General features: G+C 39.5%; 1 protein-coding gene across 2 annotated transcripts in view; it reads left to right on the forward strand.

The window, feature by feature from the left end:
- The window catches only part of Creld (Cysteine rich with EGF like domains), a 270,526-nt gene that overhangs the window by 214,809 nt on the left and 36,157 nt on the right, over positions 1-19,560 (forward strand). For both annotated transcript variants that reach the window (XM_067139457.2, XM_067139458.2), the window contains 2 exons: positions 1,145-1,282; positions 11,226-11,321. In XM_067139457.2, the coding sequence (XP_066995558.1) occupies positions 1,145-1,282; positions 11,226-11,321 (234 nt within the window). The remainder of the gene's footprint in view (positions 1-1,144; positions 1,283-11,225; positions 11,322-19,560) is intronic.

The raw sequence follows: 19,560 nt of genomic DNA on the forward strand, positions 1-19,560 counted from the left end.
TTTAAAACAGATCAAAAGTACCAATTTTCTTGTCTGTAATATCTTCAGTTTCTGAGATATAAGTACCGATATCTTGATTAAAGGCATTTAACCCATTTTCCCCCATTTTCACCCTTTATCACCCCTCCTATTGGGATTTTCTGAAAACAAAAATATACGTATTTCCTTATTTTTAAAGGAGATTCTAAGTGCCAATTTTTACATCTGTAAACTTTTAAAGTTTTGAGATATAGATACACTCATTTAAAAATTTCACCCCTTTTTCACCCCCTTAGCGAAGGAATATCCAAAAATCCTCTCTTAGCAAGCACCTACATCTTAATATGAATATATCCCCAAAATTTCATTTCTTTATGTCCAGTAGTTTTGGCTTGGCGATGATGAATCAGTCAGTCAGTTGGTCAGTCAGTCAATCAGTCAGGACAAGTTATGTTATATATATAGATATATAGATTTTGGAATGATTATAAAAAGTCACAAGGATATTAATCCTTGTTTCAGGCAGAGGATTTTTCTTTTTTGGGGATAAATAACAGTTTATGAAGGACTGTATTAGATTGTGTTACAGAAATCTCTAGGGTTGGGATTTATGGTCAGAGTGGTTTAATTTTGTCTACAGGGTCTACTCCACTGTAGTTCATACGGTTTATGCATTGGAAATTATATTTCCAATAAAGCATAATTACTATAAGTTCTAGATTTATATATCAGTATTCGGGAGATAGTAGGTTCGAACCCCACTGTCGGCAGCCCTGAAAATGGTTTTCCGTGGTTTCCCATTTTCACACCAGGCAAATGCTGGGGCTGTACCTTAATTAAGGCCATGGCCGCTTCCTTCCCACTCCTAGCCCTTCCCTGTCCCATCGTCGCCATAAGACCTGTCTGTGTTGGTGCGACATAAAGCGACTAGCAGAAAAAAAAAAAAAGATTTATATATTGTTTGAAATGGCTCAGTTATTGGAGGAACTGGTGCTGTACCTTATAAAATTTGAATACATGTTTTCAATTTTGTCTTGTAGAAGAAAATGCATGGAATTCTCTGCAGTACCAATCTGATTTTGGGATGATTCTGTAAAAGGCCAAACGTCATAGGTTATTTTCTTTACATTTTATATTCTATTCGATGGTTTTTGTCTTTTTCTAGGTTGTGCGGCATGCAAATCAGGTTGGGTCATGGATACGGAGAAAGGCTGTGTAGATATTGATGAGTGTTTTGCTTCAACAGGAGCCTGCACAAAGAATCAGTTCTGTGTCAATAATGATGGGTCTTTCTCATGTTTAGGTGAGTATAATATACAAGTATTATGCATTATATTAGATTTTGTCATTCCACAAACAATACTAATGGGCAACTAAGAATGCAAAAACTTGTTAAAAATAATTGAAAATGAAAAGTCGCAACCCTGTTGTTTGGATTCCCTGTGAAACTGGAAGTTCCATTACTATGGTTATGGTACCAACAGTCATGTAAAACTACAAATTTGCTTACCATTTCCTATAGGCAACTAGTATGCAAGATAAGTGAATGGGTTAGGTTGAAATGGCAACTTGGATAGTTTCTTAACTATGAAAGAACTGTATATACAGGGTGTTCCGAAAGATGTGGTAAGTAATGGAAATGTAGATAGTATACACCAAAACAACACAAAATGTCCTGGTGAACATTCGAATCCCAACTGTAGCAATGTTTGTGTACAGCGGTGATACATCAGTCTAGAAGAAGTTCTCCAACTTTTAGCTACTGAACAGTGTCTTTTTGAGTATTGTTGGGAATCATGCTTGACATGTTACCATTGAGAGAATCTTATGTTATTTTGGCCATGGAGGAAGAACAGACCAAACTCATAATGATAGATGGTAAATTAAATGATAAGAGTCTTTAACCCCTCAAGCATGACATTGCAGTAACCCAGGCTGCCCTCACAGCATGCTTTATTTCTAGCCAACTCCCAAAGCTGAGTGTGGTATCATATGAATTTTGCTATAATTTCCAAACAAGCGGGCAAAAGATTATTTTTTAAAACACGCAATAATAATAACACATTGCATAATATTATAAAACACATGCTAAACTCATTATCCCTGGACAGCTGCATGTCAGTACTGGGAATTTTGTGTTATAGTCCCACCATCCGTTTGCATTTCTCAGCGTATTGTCTCAAATCTCATCATCAGTGTCACTATATTCACTGGAAATTATAGTGAACTCATCCAGTGTGTCACTGTCGTGCCCTGAATTATTTTTCACTGCCGCTATTAATGAGTAAATTAGCTATTTCTGCATCACCAATAACTTTGCAAGACTCTGCAATCTTTACAAAACCGGGCGAGTTGGCCGTGCGCGTAGAGGCGCGCGGCTGTGAGCTTGCATCCGGGAGATAGTAGGTTCGAATCCCACTATCGGCAGCCCTGAAGATGGTTTTCCGTGGTTTCCCATTTTCACACCAGGCAAATGCTGGGCCTGTACCTTAATTAAGGCCACGGCCGCTTCCTTCCAACTCCTAGGCCTTTCCCATCCCATCGTCGCCATAAGACCTATCTGTGCCTGTGCGACGTAAAGCCCCTAGCAAAAAAAAAACTTTACAAACAAACTCGAAACATGTATGCCGAGTTCTAAAATAAAAAATGACTGTGAAGATGTGGGATATCTCTCTGCAAAAATAGTTGAGTGTAGGCAAAAGCTGCCTCTTCCTGCTATCTTTTCACAAAGCAAATAACTACAGTAGAAGTCCGTTATAGCGAGAATTCATAACGGCGAAAAATTTACTCGCTATAACGGATTGTCGTTATATCCGATTTTTGTATAAAAGTTGGAAAACCCTTTATGCACTTTAAAATCGGTATGAAACGGCAATCGGTTTGTTCAAAACTTGCGTTTCCGTAGATGATATCCACACTACGGCTTACTTGTTTGTTATTTTTCGTAATCTGATACTACGTGAATGTTTAATTTCATTCTGAAAAAAATATAGTACCGTATATCTCCGAATCCAAGATGAACCCCATTTTTTCCTTCAAAAAATTTAAATCAGACTCAAAAAGAAGTTTGAAAAATCATATGAATGCCTTGTCTTACAGTAGGCCTACGCATTTTTAGACTATTTTTAGACGCCGAACATTGACTTTCGTCACGCCGTATTTCTTTTTTTGGCGGCTGCACAATTATTTATTTCCGCGGGTTTAAGGACAAAAAACTCAACTTTGACATCATAATACCGAAGAGAACTCGTTGAAAATTTTCCGGCAATACCTATTCCATGCGTCTCTACAATACAACGATCCATCAGGAAATTATTCTTGCTGTCTATAAAACTGTTACTTTTACGCAGCGTCAGATATAACCGGCTGCCGCTACACGCACGTCTCGCTTGCCGGGTTCGGCCAAATTCAGCGGCTAGCGATGTATTGGCCTAATCGCGAACGTTGAAAGTCAACGAACGAGTTTATTGCGCCACGGTATGGCCATTCCGCCCTTGCGTTTTTCGTGCACATACCTCACAATTTCATCTTCGACTTCTTTAAAGCGTCCTTGTTGCGGACCACTGAATGCATTTTTTAGCTCTTTGTCTTCACGCTAACGCCAAATATTGGCTTTAGTTAGGCCTATGCCGTATTTTCTTGCGGCTGCACAATTATTCTACATTTCCATGTGTTTAATAAACATTAACTTATAATTGGCATCATAATATCGACTAGAACCCGTTGAAAATTTGCCGGCAATACCTTTTCCACGTATCTTTACAATACGACTATTCATCACGAAAATATTCCTGCTGCCTATCAGTGGCGGCTCGTGAAATTTTTTTTAGGGGGTTCACAACAATATTTTTGTTCATGTCTCAAATCAGCAAAAAAGTTACATAGGTACATAAATCACTTCACCAAAAGTTCCTTGTAGCCTACGGTTCCTTTTTCACAAATAATATGGTAGAACCCCTGTAACCGAGGATAAATTTTATACTAGACTAATCTGTTAGTGTAGAACAAAAGTAAAATTCATAATAACTTTAGAACACTGCGGATATTGAAGGATGCGAGCACTATTCTTGGCTTTTAAATAGCACGAAGTTCACCTAGGCACGACGAGAAGCATGGAAATAATGTGTGCCGCATTTACCGGTCGATTTTTTTTAAAATAATTGTTTCCGAATTGACCGCAATAGTCTCCACATTATCTCGGTTAATCAGGGTTCTGCTCTATCACATGTTAATTTTTTCTCGTCTTGGAAATTACAGACTACACTAGCATAGGGAATTCAATACTCGCGTTTTTGTGTGCATGAGAATTTTCATGTTAATTTATTTTTGCACTCAAATGAGCAAGGTCTGTGCACCCAGCTAAATTCCATACACTTCTTTCTTTGTTGAACAATAAACAGGGCAAACAAAAAGGCGCACTCCTAGACCACCATCCACAGAGCCACTTGCATGTTTCGTACATTTCTGTCTTAAACTTACGCCTATAGTCGCGTTTGTCAGTTTTTGTAAGGTTCTCAATAATCAAATCTGGTCTGACCGGTCCAAGCCTTATAATTTCTAACTTACCCTGATAGGTTAATATTTCTTTCTTAATCTGCTTACCCTCCAGGGTTGGTTTTTCCCTCGGATTCAGCGAGCGATTCCACCTCTACCGCCTTCAAGGGCAGTGTTCTGGAGCGTGAGACATTAGATCGGGGGATACAACTGGGGAGGATGACCAGTACCTAGCCCAGGCGGCCTCACCTACTATGCTGATCAGGGGCCTTGGTGGGCGATGGGAAAATTGGAAGGGATAGACAAGGAAGACGGAAGGAAGCGGCCGTGGTCTTAAGTTAGGTACCATCCCGGCATTTGCCTGGAGAAGGAGTGGAAAACCACTTTGAGGATGGCTGAGGTGGGAATCGAACCCACCTCTACTCAGTTGACCTCCAGAAGCTGAGTGGACCCAGTTCCAGCCCTCGTACCACTCTTCAAATTTCGTGGCAGAGCCGGGAATCGAACCGGGCCTCCGGCAGTAGCAGCTAATCACACTAACCACTAGGGCCTACACCACAGAGGCGGACGGTTAATATTTCGCTGGTTAAAATTAACTGAATTGAATTCATTTCCTCTTACACTAAGAATACCATGGTTCAAACCATACGAACAGAGAAGCAAAACACAACACTCAAATAAATTTCAATTGAGAAGATTTTCCAGTCACAAGGTAAAGCAAACTTCTTCCCGCAATTGCGAACACCTGTTCACGGGCTAGAAAATGCCTATTCAGAATTACTAGCGAAATCTGCCGGCAATGTAATGCAATAGTATCTCCTGCGGGGCTGTGGCTAACAGTAATAGGGGAGGTGGCGGACCCTTGTGGTCAACTGTAATACTGCCACTGGTTTGAGGATTGCTCAAGACGGCAAAGCACGTACCTTACCGTGCTCCTCGCTAATGGGAATATCAGTGCATAAACCATGACGTCATCTGCTTTGCGCATGCGTATAGTCTTCAGCACAATAGCGCATTACCCAGTGTGCTCGCTGCACTGTCAGTCAAAACGAACAACTGTCGGTGTAACGGAGCTTCGATATAAGTCGAGTGCTTTCGATCGATTATTGAAATCAGGTCGAAAGAAAGGAAAGTTTTAAATTATCCATGAATGCGTAAAGTTGTATTAAAACTGGGTGTTCACGTGCTCCTGTGCTCCTAAGAGCCCACCGCCACTGCTGCCTATAAACCTTAATTTTACTAAGCGTCAAGTACAATAGAAGCGTTATGATTCTGCCACTGAGTAGCCATGGCTTTTCTAAGAATTCGAAGGGTCGCATGCTTTGATGCCATTCTGCAGATTTGAGAAACACACAGGCTCTGTACAACCGGTTGTCGCGGCTAGCGATGTGTAGTAAAGAGGCGGTCGTTTATTGTCAACGAGTTCTGTGCGCGTGTGAAAAGAAGCAGCGTGGTTACCGCGATAGTTGCCAGTGGTATCCATTAACTTCCTGTTAGACCGCGAATGCAACAACCCTTGAGTTTTTGCATTAGACTCTGAGAAAAAAAAAAGTCTTGGATTCGGAAAAATACGGTATCACTCCAGAGATTTCTGTGGCAAACGCCTCAGCTTTCTTCTTCAAACAGCGTCACCTAACCTAACCGTATATGTAGCCTATCATGAAAACATATTTGAAACTCATGTAGAGAAATAACCTCCTCGCGAAAAATTTACATGTAAATAGCCGTAACTAGACGAGAGAAGATATGAAATACCCTCTAAAATCAGTGATGTACTCTGCCATATCTTGAGGTGTATCACATTCTTACTTAATTTCCGTATATAACATTAAAATTAAGATATCGTTTACTTCAGTTTTTATTTTTAATGAGTTACCCACTGCTATCGGCCACGTTATTTACGCATTTATTATGAAAACGTGTTTTCCTCTTTCATTTCGAATTTTCTTTAGAGAACAGCATTCAATGGGTATTACTAAACTCCAACATCGCCTTTGAATGTCAACGAGAGAGCTCGCAAATGCACAAAGTGAGAAAACTGAACCGTACCGAAGATGATCGATAGCATTTTGTTGCAAACGTTTCAATTTTCTTATTCAAACAGCGTCACGTATCCTAACTTAACCGTACTATACGTATGATGAAAACACACAAGCGCCAGTAGAGAAATTATACCTTTCTCGCTATAAATTTTCATAATATCCTTTCCGTAATTTAACTAGACGCGACAAAATATAAACTAACCTCTGAAATCAATTAAGCACTCTGTCATATCTCAAGGTATATCCCATTCTTACTTAATTGCAGTATTTAGCCTCAAAATGAAGCGGTCGTTTAGTCAGCCTTAATTTTAACGAGTTAACAACCATTATCGGACACGTTATTTACGCATTTATTACGAAAATATGTTCTCTTTCTTTCCGAATTTTCTTTACGGAGCAACTGTCGACGGATATTACTAATCAACTCCAACATCGCCTTCGAATGTCGACGAGAGAAATCGCTAGTGCACGTAGCGAGGAAACGATGCCGAAGGTAATCGATCACATGCAATATCATCGCTGGGGTGCATAAATAACGGAAAAAATCGCGCCCGCTTAATCGCTCGTAATAACGGATGCGCCAGTGATAGGGTTCTTGCTGTAACCGAAGGACGATACACAGTTTAATATAGGAATTTTGAAGGGACAGAAAAATATCGTCGCTATAACGGAGTTCTCGTTACATGCCATACTCGCTATAGCGGACTTCTACTGTATTACGAAATCTATGTAGCGGGCATTTCAAATCCCATGAGATACCATTGCACTGCTCTCAGGGATTAAGACAGAATTCCTGACTCCAAATTTAATACAAAATATTTCCTCCATTCCACCTGATAACATAACCAGGCATAATTCGTAAACATTTGACCATAGGACTTAAGTTCATAGGGACATTTTGTGTTATTATGGGGTGTACTATAATCCTCAATTTGATTACTTACCCTGTTTTTTGGGAACACTATGTATATTAAAGAAGTAAAGAAAGGTTAGAAATGATGGTGGAAATGAAGGTGGTAGATGAAACAATATGTTTGTGTTCGTTTATTGGATGAGTGAAGTCTCAGTGTAGGAATTACTTTTGTACGTAGACTTTCCACCAGTCCGAACCTTAGTAACCAAGAATTCAGTTCATCTTTACAGAGCCAAAGTGAATGATGGCATCCATTCTTCCTTTTCCTCTTTCTTTTTGTCTGGCCCTTTTTGCCATCAGATCTTCATTCTATTTCCTCTCTGCACTTTGCACTCCTTTTCTCACAGCCAGTCATCGAGGATCTCGATCATCAGCAGTGCTTTCCCAGTCACTAAGAAAAATATCTGCCTGGCTCAGATCTTTTTTACAGAGGTGTAAAACATAGATGTGGCCTCCAGCTGGTCTCGTACCCTCAAGAATTTTTCCATAAAGCAAGGTCTTGGGTTTTCGCTCAAGGTCCAATCGTGTTACATGACCCAGCCATCCAAGTTCGGAGATCCCCGCACGTTCTAGGACTTTAGTGTTGGGTACTCTGTCCCTTTTAGAGATCTGGAAATCTCCTCAGATGGCAAAGGTGGAAGGTGTTCAATATTGTCTTAGGTTTGGCAAGGGTTGTATTGGTCTTCCCATTGTAAAGAAGTGTGCTGATGACACATGCATTGTAGTCTCATATTTTATATTTATTGTCAGTAGTCTGTTGATCCAAACTCTGTTCTTCAGCCTAGATGTAACGGTCATAGCCTTGGCAATTCTTAGTGATCTTGGGATCCAGAGAAAAGGTGTTGCATATAGTGGATCCTAGGTAGATGAAATCATGACCTACCTTCAGTGTGGGATGGAGATCTTCACATTCATGGGCCATAACAGTAGTTTTCTGTAGGCTAACAGTAAGATCAGACTTTTCGTAGACATTTTACAGTCGGTCAATCACGTGTTTCAGCTGGAGTTGTCTGTGAGCTACCAAAGCAGCACCATCAGTATATAGCATTTCATGAAAAAGTACTGTCCTCACTTTTGTCTTAGCTTTGAGTTTGGCAGCGTTGAACAAGTTGCCATCAGCTCTTGTTTGGAGATACACACCCTTTGCGCAGTCCCCAAAATCATATTTTGGAAGTGTGGGAAAGAATATACCAAAGGTTGGGAGCTAGTATGACAAAGTTGAGTAGGTTACATACTTGATGGCTTCAACTGTCAGCAATAATCCGCTTCCGCAGTGTTGAAGAGTGAACCGAGATAGTGACAGCAGCACACACAGTTTCTAACTCCACTCCGCTACTTGTGGCAGAAAATTGTTAGCTGATATTCATGCTCGCACATTCTTATGACTATCATCTTTCATGGCATTCTTGATATTTGTAACATGGTGCTATATTTTGTGTTTAACCCATTCACATACCACTTAACTGAACTTATTTATGCCTTGGTGTACCATTTTTTTCATTACTTTACATGATATTATCACTGACATGGAAAAAGCATGCTTTACAGCAACTTAATGAGAGGAAATATCCAAACTACTGTCAGATGTACTTTGTGAAGTCTTTATGTGTATGGTAGATCATAAAACAGTCATATGCGTGCAGCGCCACCTTGCACCGGTGGCATTCAAATGAAGATTCCTTCCTCAGACCCCATGTCACACAGATTTGCATCTCTGTGATGGGATAACCTTCGTTGTTGGGGGTATTTTGGTTGGAAAGTGTCCTCAGTGCCTCCCCTGAAGTTTCAGTGGTGTATCCCCAGGGTTTGGGCATCCTCATTTTGGATATTCAAGCAAGGTTACACTAGCCAACAGCTGTTCGACCAAATTGATTCGGAAGCTGGTAAAGCCTATTCGCTTTTTGTCAGGGTTGAGGAGGCGATGAATGATGTTGGAATTTAGAAGTGTCATGTTTAGCATGTAGAAGTATATTTTTTCGTATCCTTTTACATACTTCCTCATCAAGGGGAATGATGCGAGTCTCTGGTCACGGGAATCAGCACCACCCATTCCACAGTTGTAGTCGACATCAAGATTGGGTTTGAACTTTTCCATTATATTTTACCACTTCAAGGTAATCTGGCCTTCATTTTGTCCACAGATACAGGAAACCAGTGTTCCTTTTCATATGACATTACCCTATTTTTACAAGACATTTACATTTACATGCATAAGTATTTGTCTCATTGGTTAGATGTTCCCAAAAGCCTGCTGTTAGAAATTACCGGGCGAGTTGGCCATGTGCGTTTAGAGGCATGCGGCTGTGAGCTTGCATCCGGGAGACCGTGAGTTCGAATCCCACTGTCGCCAGTCCTGAAGATGGTTTTCCGTGATTTCCCATTTTCACACCAGACAAATGCTGGGGCTGTACCTTAATTAAGGCAACGGCCGCTTCCTTCCAACTCCTAGGCCTTTCCAATCCCATTGTCGCCATAAGACCTATCTGTGTCGGTGCGGCGTAAAGCCACTAGCTGTTAGAAATTTGTTCACAACTTGCAGTTCGTTCCGGCATTGTCCTAGGTGCCTTTGAACAACACTATTTATTAAACCAGGTGTGATGCATGGATGATACTCTGGAGTATTACCTACGTGCTCTGAGTTCCATTCCCTATCGCGTAAAATATGATTAGAAGCCGTTGGTGTAGCATCAGTTATAGGCCTAAAATTCAGTGACATACTGTATTTGACGGCAAAACAGCACTTAGTTAACCCCTACCAATGCTCACGTTACTATCACACGAACTACATTCACGACTTTCATTTCTTCTAAATTCTTCGCCGCTTATTTCTATATCAATGTCACTCTTCTAAAAATTCCCTTATAATCGCTTCGTCACTCAACTTGGAGGCAGCCATGATTTCGCTTATGATGAGGTTGCTAAGACACAGGTTATTCTTTCCACGGAATAACTGCACAGAACTGTTTATTGAATACATCAACGGAATAAAACAGTGCTTCCGTCCGTCAAGACGTTACCTTACTAATATCAAATCCCTTCGAAAAGGAAACCGGCTTGGAGCGGGTCCGGAAATAAACACTATGCATGGACGGAGAGATCCGTCTTTGTACAGGAGTGCAGTCGAGAGCCAGGACGGAGAGATCCGTCAAAGTATGTCAAGTGGTTAATTTCAGCTAATCCAAGTATTTGATCATAAGTCCCGATGCCTGTTGAGATTAGCAGGTCTCCTCTTAATTTAGTTTGCTAACTGTACAAGATTTTTAGATAAATACTGAAAAACATAATTTTTGTGCAATTTTACTTCTTCAATATTTTACCAATCACCTGGGGTTAGCACTTTGTATGAATGTAGCCCAGTTTTACAGCTGGATGCCTTTCCTTATGTCACACCAGGCAAATTCTGGGGCTGTACCTTAATTAAGGCCACGGCCACTTCCTTCCCACTCCTAGGCCTTTGCTGTCCCATCGTTGCCATAAGACCTGTCTGTGTTGGTGCGACATAAAGCAAATAGCCTTTCCTTATGCCAACCCTATGTGAAGGGATGTATTCACTATTGGGTGTTTCTGTGGTCTGTGTTGTCTATGAGTGAGGATATGTGTTAAGACAAACACAAACATTCAGCCCTTGAGCCACAGGATTCACCAGACATGGTTAAAATTCCTAACTTGGCCGGGAATTGAACCTGGGGCCGTATGAACTGAAGGCCACTTTGTTGAGCGAAGTAACCAGACAGCAATTTGTCATATGGATATTATTTTATTTGTCTGTCATTTTTGATGTAATTGTTTGATTTCAGAATGTGACAAAGCCTGTGATGGTTGTCATGGAGATGGCCCTGACATGTGCACAAAGTGTGCTGAAGGTTTCACGTTACAAGACACCTTGTGTATAGGTTAGTATTTTGTCACAAAACCTCTAATTATTTTCCTATAGGGTCAGAAATGTTTCAGGCTTACTTTTCAAATGAATGTATTCATATATGGTATGGTTGGAAATTAAGAAAGTCCAATATCTTCTGCTATAATCAGTACTAGCTAGAATTTAATACAAAAGTTTCAGCTTTAGTCTAATGCATGATCCATATCTGTCCACTATCGAAGTAGCCTACTCTTAAAATGTTTACCCTTACATGTGTCTTGTGGATTTCTAAAGTAATGAAAATCATTTTTGATCCGTATTGAAAGTATCATATAATGTATATAAGAAAATATTTATTATTTTGCCACCTATTCAATACAATACAGAATGTTAACATATGAGTTAAAACATTGTTAAAATATAATGAGACAGTTTCGCCTCTTCTTATGAGGCATCCTCAGTCAATATGAAAACCTTATTTTTTACCAGTTACCTGGTTAAAGATTATTTTAAAATATGTTGGAAGTGATGTGTGTGAGACTAAATTTACAGTTCATCATAAAAATGTTTCTGAAATAATTAAAACTCTAATACAATGATAACTTCGTACGTAGTTCACTTAATGAAGGAGACGTCATTTGATTGTAAGTAACATAATTGATGGCTTGAAGCCATAGTCAGTGCTTGATGTTGAAGGAAATTGACAAGCTAATACATATTATCATTGTATTGTATTGTACAGGGGCTTTTCTTTAGCATGCTTGACAGCACCACTCAGAGCACGGCACGGCTGGCGCAATGACACTCGGTCGCTAGCCAGTATAATGCACGCTTTTCCTCCCCACTATTCACGGCAATTCACACTTATAGAAATCCATTTCTAGTGAAACTATTAGTCTAAAACCTACCTGGCAGTACATTTGATGTTCAAAATGTTGTCTTTGAGTTGCCAAACATGCCTGACACCTCGTAAATAGGTTTGCAGACACTCGACAAATCTCAGCTCGTGTGATGTTCTAAATAACTTGTGTAATGTTCTCTTGTAGTTCTTCTCTTGTGTGAGGATTGTTCACATACACTTTTCCCTTCAGCATCCCCCACAGGTAATAATCATAGGGATTTAAATCAGATCTAGGGGGATAATTAACCACACGATCTTCGAAAAATTCCCGTATTACCTCCATAGACCGATTAACAGTGTGTGCCATCGCATTATCTTCCATAAAGTAACCATTACTCCTTTCTTCTTCCGTCAGCTCTTGAAAGAATGGTCTGAGAATGAGGTCTATATATCAATCAGCATTTATTGTTTTGCGGAAAAATATAGGCCCTATAATTCTGCAAGCACTTATTGCGCACCAAACGCCTATTTTTACATCATGAAGTGGATGGACATGCAGCTGGTGGGGATTTTCTGCACACCAGTAGCGATTGTTTTGACTGTTTACATAGCCACTTAAGTGTAGCCATGCTTCATCACTATAAAATAAAAGTTCTTGGTCAACATACCCATTGTGAACTGACTGAAGCAACCAGTTACAATACCGAACCCTAGCGAAACTGTCAGGTCCTCTTAAATATTCGTCTCCTGCGTGATTTCTTGTTAAGAATGGACCCGGTGGTGCGGAACTTCTTTACTAATCTACGTACCGTACTCCTATGGGGAGGGAGGATTCTAGGAAATTTGCGAATGAATCGAAAGTGGCATTCTGTATAAGAAGAATGCTTCGCATAGCACAACACAATGAATACACACTGTTCTACTGTATACATCACTCGTTAAACACATGATTAGTGTTCCTACAGAAACTACGCTATTTTAAAGTGAACCCATTGAACACTCTACCAATGCCGCAGAAGAACTGAACTATTGCTGTGTGTGAAGCAATGGTTATCGCTACCGTACTGCATTAGATCATCTTGGCCGATCATGAAGCAATATATCTCTCGGCAAATGCGTCACCCGGCCGCGCTGTCGCCTTCCGTGCGTGTTCTCCTGACACACGGAGCAGGCCATAAAAAGGACCCTGTATATTCAACATTGAACCTATTTTATATTCTTTCTACTATGTATTAGCTTGTCAATTTCCTTCAACATCAAGTATTGACTACGGCTTCAAGCCATCAATTATGTTACTTACAATCAAATGACGTCTCCTTCATTAAGTGAACTACGTACACATTTATCATTGTATTAGAGTTTGAATGATAACAGAAACATTTTTATGATGAACTGTAAATTTTGTCTCACACACATCACTTCCAACATATTTTAGAATAATCTTTAACTAGGTACCTGGTAAAAAATAAGGTTTTGATATTGACTGAGGATGCCTCATAAGAAGAGGCGAAACATGTCTCATTATATATTAACGTTTTAACTCGTATGTTAACATTCTGTATTGTATTGAATAGGTGGCAAAATAAAAAATATTTTCTTATATACATTACATACCACTTAGTTGAGCAACTCGTCTCCTTGACTAAGTGGAATGTGTGGTATTCTTTTGTTTTCGGAAAATCCACTTACGGGGGTGGGGTGGATGAAAAGAACTGAAGAAAATGTTGAATTATTCTTATGACGACACTTATATATCAAATACTGAAGATGTTACAGACGTGAAAATTGGTATTTGGATGTCCTGTAAAAGTAGAGGAACACACACAATTTGTTTTCTTAAAATCCACTTAACGGGAAGTGTTAAAGGGGGTCAATTTTAAAAATGAGCATATCTACAGTACATCAAAAAACTTACCACATATTACAGACTTAAAAACTGGTATTTTTAATCTCTTTTAAAAATAAATCAACATGTATTTTTTTGTTTTGGTATAAAAAACACTTGAGGGGTGGGGGTTGTAAAAAGGACTGTAAAAGGGGATGATTTCTGTCTATGAGGATACTTATATCTCAATTACTGAAGATGACACAAACATGAAAATTTGTATTTGGATCTGCTGGTAAAAAAAAAAAAAAACGCTTTTTTTGTTTTCGGAAAATCCAATTAAGGGGAGGGGAGATAAATTAACTTAAAAATGAGTTGAATTCTTTGTTTGAGGATACTTATATCTCAAAAACGGAGGACGTAATCTCAATAAAAAAATAATGAGACATGTATTTTGTGGCAGTGGGAGGGAATCAACTTAATGGGGCGTAAAAGGAGTTGAATTATTTTTATAAGGATACAAATAAGAAATGGACTTAAAACATTACACCCCTAAGGAGGTTTTGTCAGGGGGTGAGGAAAGAAGACAAAAATATGCATTTATATGAAACCATTTGAATTATGTTAAAATTCCAAATGATATCCAAGGCATTAAATAACAGAAGGTTTGAAACAAACTTAACCGCTCAGAGAGTTAAATGGGGGTTAAGATCCTAAAACAGATATGTTCATTCCTTCCTCCAAAACAATTTAACGTACAAAGACAAAATTCCAATTCCAAATCCTAGGTGTGAAATAGGAAACATTTTTTAATGTTCCAACCCTAAGTGTTAAATGAGGTTAGCTCCATAAATGAAATTATTCATCCCTCCAAATCTGTTTGACGTACAAAGTTGTCCTAGGTGTAAAATATCATATACTGTACTTCAAAATATTTCTCCCCTAAGTCTCCGCTAAGGGGTTTAGATGGTGGTTGACCTCTGAAACCCTTTCAGGCACTAACTTATTTTTTTTATGAAAGTTGATCTTCTGTACTCTAGATTTTAATAAATATTTAAAAACATTCACCCCTTAATAAGTGTATATTCCTCCATTACTGTTCGACGTATAAAATCAAAATTTCACAGGTTGGTCACTTTTACATCCCAGATTTTAAATAAGATGGGTTTAAAATATTCAAATTCTTCCTATGGGGTTCAAATGAGTGTTAGATCAGAAAATAAATAATCATTCACCCAAAACGTTTGACGTACGAACTGAGGGCATATTTTACAGGCTCAGCTAACAGTGGACTCTCCAAAATGTAAAACTTTGAATAATAATTTTCAATTTAAAGCCATAGCGAAGCACGGGTATCTTGCTAGTTGATATATATATATATAAGAAAACACATAAGTCCAATAAGACTGTCTTGAGGAATTCCCCTCTTAATTATTACAGGGACAGATAAAGCTTCGCCTACTCTAATTCTCTGAGTTCTGTTTTCTAGAAACATAGCCACCCATTCAGTCACTCTTTTGTCAAGTCTAATTGCACTCATTCTTGCCAGTCGTCTCCCATGATCTACCCTATCAAATACCTTAGATAGGTCAATCGCGATACAGTCCAGTTGACCTCCTGAGTCCAGGATATCTGCTATATCTTGCTGGAATCCTACGAGTTGAGCTTCAGTGGAATAACCTTTCCTAAACCCAAACTGCCTTCTCTCAAACCAGTTATTAATTTTGCAAACATGTCTAATATAATCAAAAAGAATGCTTTCCCAAAGCTTACATACAATGCATGTCAAACTGACTGGCCTGTAATTTTCTGCTTTATGTCCGTCACCCTTTCCTTTATATACAGGGGCTACAATAGCAACTCTCCATTCATTTGGTATGGCTCCTTCATGCAAACAATAATCAAATAAGTACTTCAGGGATGGCACTATATCCCAACCCATTGTCTTTAGTATATCCTCCAAAACCTTATCAATTCCAGCTGCTTTTCTAGTTTTCAACTTTTGTATCTTACTGTAAATATCATTGTTGTCATACATAAATTTTAATACTTCCTTAGTATTTGTCACCTCCTCTATCTGGACATTATCCTTGAAACCAATCATCTTTACATACAGCTGACTGAGTACTTCTGGGTTTTGAAGATCCTCGCATACACACTTCCCTTGTTCATTAATGATTCCTGGAATATCCTTCTTGGAACCTGTTCCTGCCTTGATGTACCTATACATACTCTTCCTTTTTTCACTAAAATTTGTAAGACAGCTAATTATATTTGCCATCATGTTATCCTTAGCTGACTTCTTAGCTAGATTCAATTTCCTAGTAAGTTCCTTCAATTTCTCCTTACTTTCACAGCCATTTCTAACTCTATTTCTTTCCAACCTGCACCTTCACCTTAGTCTCTTTTCTTCTCTGTTATAATATAGTGGATCATTACCATTCCTTACCACCTTTAAAGGTACAAACCTATTTTCACATTCTTCAACAATTGCTTACATTTTACATTTTTATTTCCAGTTTTCCACTGATCATAGTTACTTTTTCAAAACTCCCTCATGCCTGTTTTATCAGCCAAATGGTACTGCCTAATAGTCCTCATTTTAATATCTTCCTGTCTTTCACATTTATTTTTAACTACCACAAAACAGCTTCTCGTCACCATAAGACCTATCTGTGTCGGTGCAACGTAAAGCCCCTAGCAAAAAAAAAAAAAAGCTTCGTTATCACTAATACCATCTATTCGGATTCTCTACAGAGCCCATCTGGTTTTACCAGCACCACATCCAGAATATTCTTCACTCTAGTTGGTTCCAACCGGGCAAGTTGGCCATGTGGTTAGGAGCGCACAGCTGTGAGCTTGCATCCGGGAGATAGTGGGTTCGAACCCCACTGTCGGCAGCCCTGAAGGTGGTTTTCCGTGTTTTCCCATTTTCACACCAGGCAAATGCTGGGGCTGTAGCTTAATTAAGGCCATGGGCGCTTCCTTCCCATTCCTAGGCCTTTCCTGTCCCATCGTCGCCATATGACCTACCTCTGTCGGTGCGACGTAAAGCAACTAGCAAAAAAAATTTAGAAAGTTGATTCAATCACTTTCTGAATCAGATGCCCTTCCCATATTAACTTATTTGCCATTTGTTGGTCATGCCTCATGTCGTTCGCATTACCTTTCCAATTGACATTTGTTAAATTGAGATCACCCGCTACAATCATGTTCCTTTCCTTATCGTTTTCCACATAGCTGATTATCTTATCAAATAATTCTGAATCAGCGTCTGCACTACCCTTTCCCGGTCTGTACACTCCAAAGACATCAAGTTGCCTATTATCATTAGAGATGAGCCTTACACCTAGAATTTCATGTTTGTCATCTTTAACTTTTTCGTAGCTTACAAATTCTTCTTTCACCAGATTGAATACTCCCCCTCCTACAATTCCTATCCTATCTCTACGATACACACTCCAGTTCCGTGAGAATTTTTATATCATTTCTCGAGCATGAATCAATTCCTATTACAGTATCTTGTAAGTATAAATCTATTAAATTATTTAATTCTATTCCTTTTCATTTTTTACAATACTTCTACAGTTCAGCACTAACATTTTCATGTCATCCTTAGTTGATTTCCAGTTCCCTGGTCCCGTATCACCGCTCCCTAGGCCACCCCGTTCCACTGAATGTACCTGCCTATAACCCTTCTAAACAAATTTCCTAACTTATATGTACCACTGCCGTTTAAGTGAAGGCCATCTGAGTACAGATCCCACCCATTAGGATCTAGAAATCTCACTGCCAGTTTCCCACATACCCACTCCATAGGCTCATTTAAATCCCCAATCACCTTCCAGTCAGTATCTCTCCTACGCAGTATTCCACTGATAACAATCTCCGCTTCCTTAAACTGCACCCGTGCTGCATTTACCAGATCCCACACATCCCCAACTATTTGGTACTTATACCTGCTTGTGTTACATTGTTAGTACCAACGTGAAACACTACCACCTTCTCCTTTCGCTCCTCCTCCTCTTCTACATTCCTCAACATCTGCCTTAACCTAATTCCTGGATAACACTCTACCCTGGTACCCTTTCCTCCACACACTTTCCTGACATGTCTAACAATGAAATCCCCCATGACCAGAGCCTCAACCCTACCCACCTCATTTGATCCCCTCCCCTCCTGGTCAGTCCTATCTTTCCTGTCAGCTGCAGAAGCTGCTTCCACCTCCCTTTTCTCCATCCCATGACCCTTTTCCACCTGTCTTTTCCTATCCACTACTCCACATTTCCCTTTCCTACCTTTTCCCTTTCTCCTACTTCCACATTCCCTGTTCCTTGTCTTCCCTCAGTTGTTCTACCTGCAGTGACTCGTACCGATTTCTCACAGACACCTACCTGTCCTGAATTCTGATCCTGAATGGAGCCCTTAGCCTGCAATCTTCTTCCGCTTAAAACATTAGACCACCTGTCTTCTACAATTCCCCCCTTTCCTTCCCATCTCTCTTTTACACCTACTGTATCCTGTACATTGTTTGAGGGAGGTCTACTTTCCTTCCTGCACTCTGAGAGAATCCTAATTATCTCCCTCAAACTCTCCAACTCCTCCCTCATACTCCTTAATGCCTGTTCCTAAGGAATGAAACATGTACTACAAATAATTCATTTGCTTAAAGCAAATATATAGTATTAAACAGGTGGAAGTCTACTTTTATTGATTTAATATAAATGAAACTGATTTCTTGCAAAGAAAAAATGATGTCCAAGTTTTCTTTTGGTCCCCTCACAACATGGAATTTGTGTTTGGTCAGTTTGTGTGTGAAGAGAGGCTAGGAATTTGGGATCAGATAGTCTGTTTAGGAGGAAATTAAATACTTTTTGATGGTGTTGTTCATGTTGTATGGGTTGAGGTTCAGTACTAGCTGGGCTCTTGAATCAAGTTAAAGATGGCTCGGTATCATTTGGTGGTGAATATTTGTTGTTTTACTGAAAGTGAAGGTGGGGTTTCATTATTAAGGAGTGGGCTTCAGCAAGAATTTGAAATAGAGCAAATTTCTTAGAGGGGCAGAAACTGAGAACTCTGGACTTGACAGATGTTTTGTGGTCAGTGAGGGTGTGAGAGGAGATATTCAGAATAGTAATAGGTTGCAGAATCTGTCAGGGTTTCTGATCAGGGTTGTACATGTGGCCATGGTGGAACATGTTTGGGAAGACTTATTTGTGCGGCTGGCTAACGCAGGGTGAAGAGATCTGCCAGATATGGAGTGGGGCTTAACAGAGGCTGATGAACAGATGCCACAATATGCTGAGTGTAGGAGAGCATCCATCCAAAGTGTGCTTAGTTAATGAAGATGTTGTGTAGCTTGCAGGAAAAATTTGTGGTTGGCCTTGTGAATTATGGTGGAAGTATGTGCTAGGTTTTTAGCTGAAATGAAATTCTGATGAATGAGAGAAGGCAAGTGAGTTGGTGTTGCATTGGGGCAGTCGCTTGAGAGAGGATGAATTTGATAAGGTTTATGGATGACTGGTAGCAGAAAGGAAGTTTAGGTTGTCGTATGGTAGGTGGGGAAGCTGGAGGAGGAAATTTAATATTTATTCTTCAAGGATAGAG

This window comes from Anabrus simplex, chromosome 2 (assembly GCF_040414725.1).
Source record: "Anabrus simplex isolate iqAnaSimp1 chromosome 2, ASM4041472v1, whole genome shotgun sequence".
In the NCBI taxonomy this organism is placed as follows: Eukaryota; Metazoa; Arthropoda; class Insecta; order Orthoptera; family Tettigoniidae; genus Anabrus; species Anabrus simplex.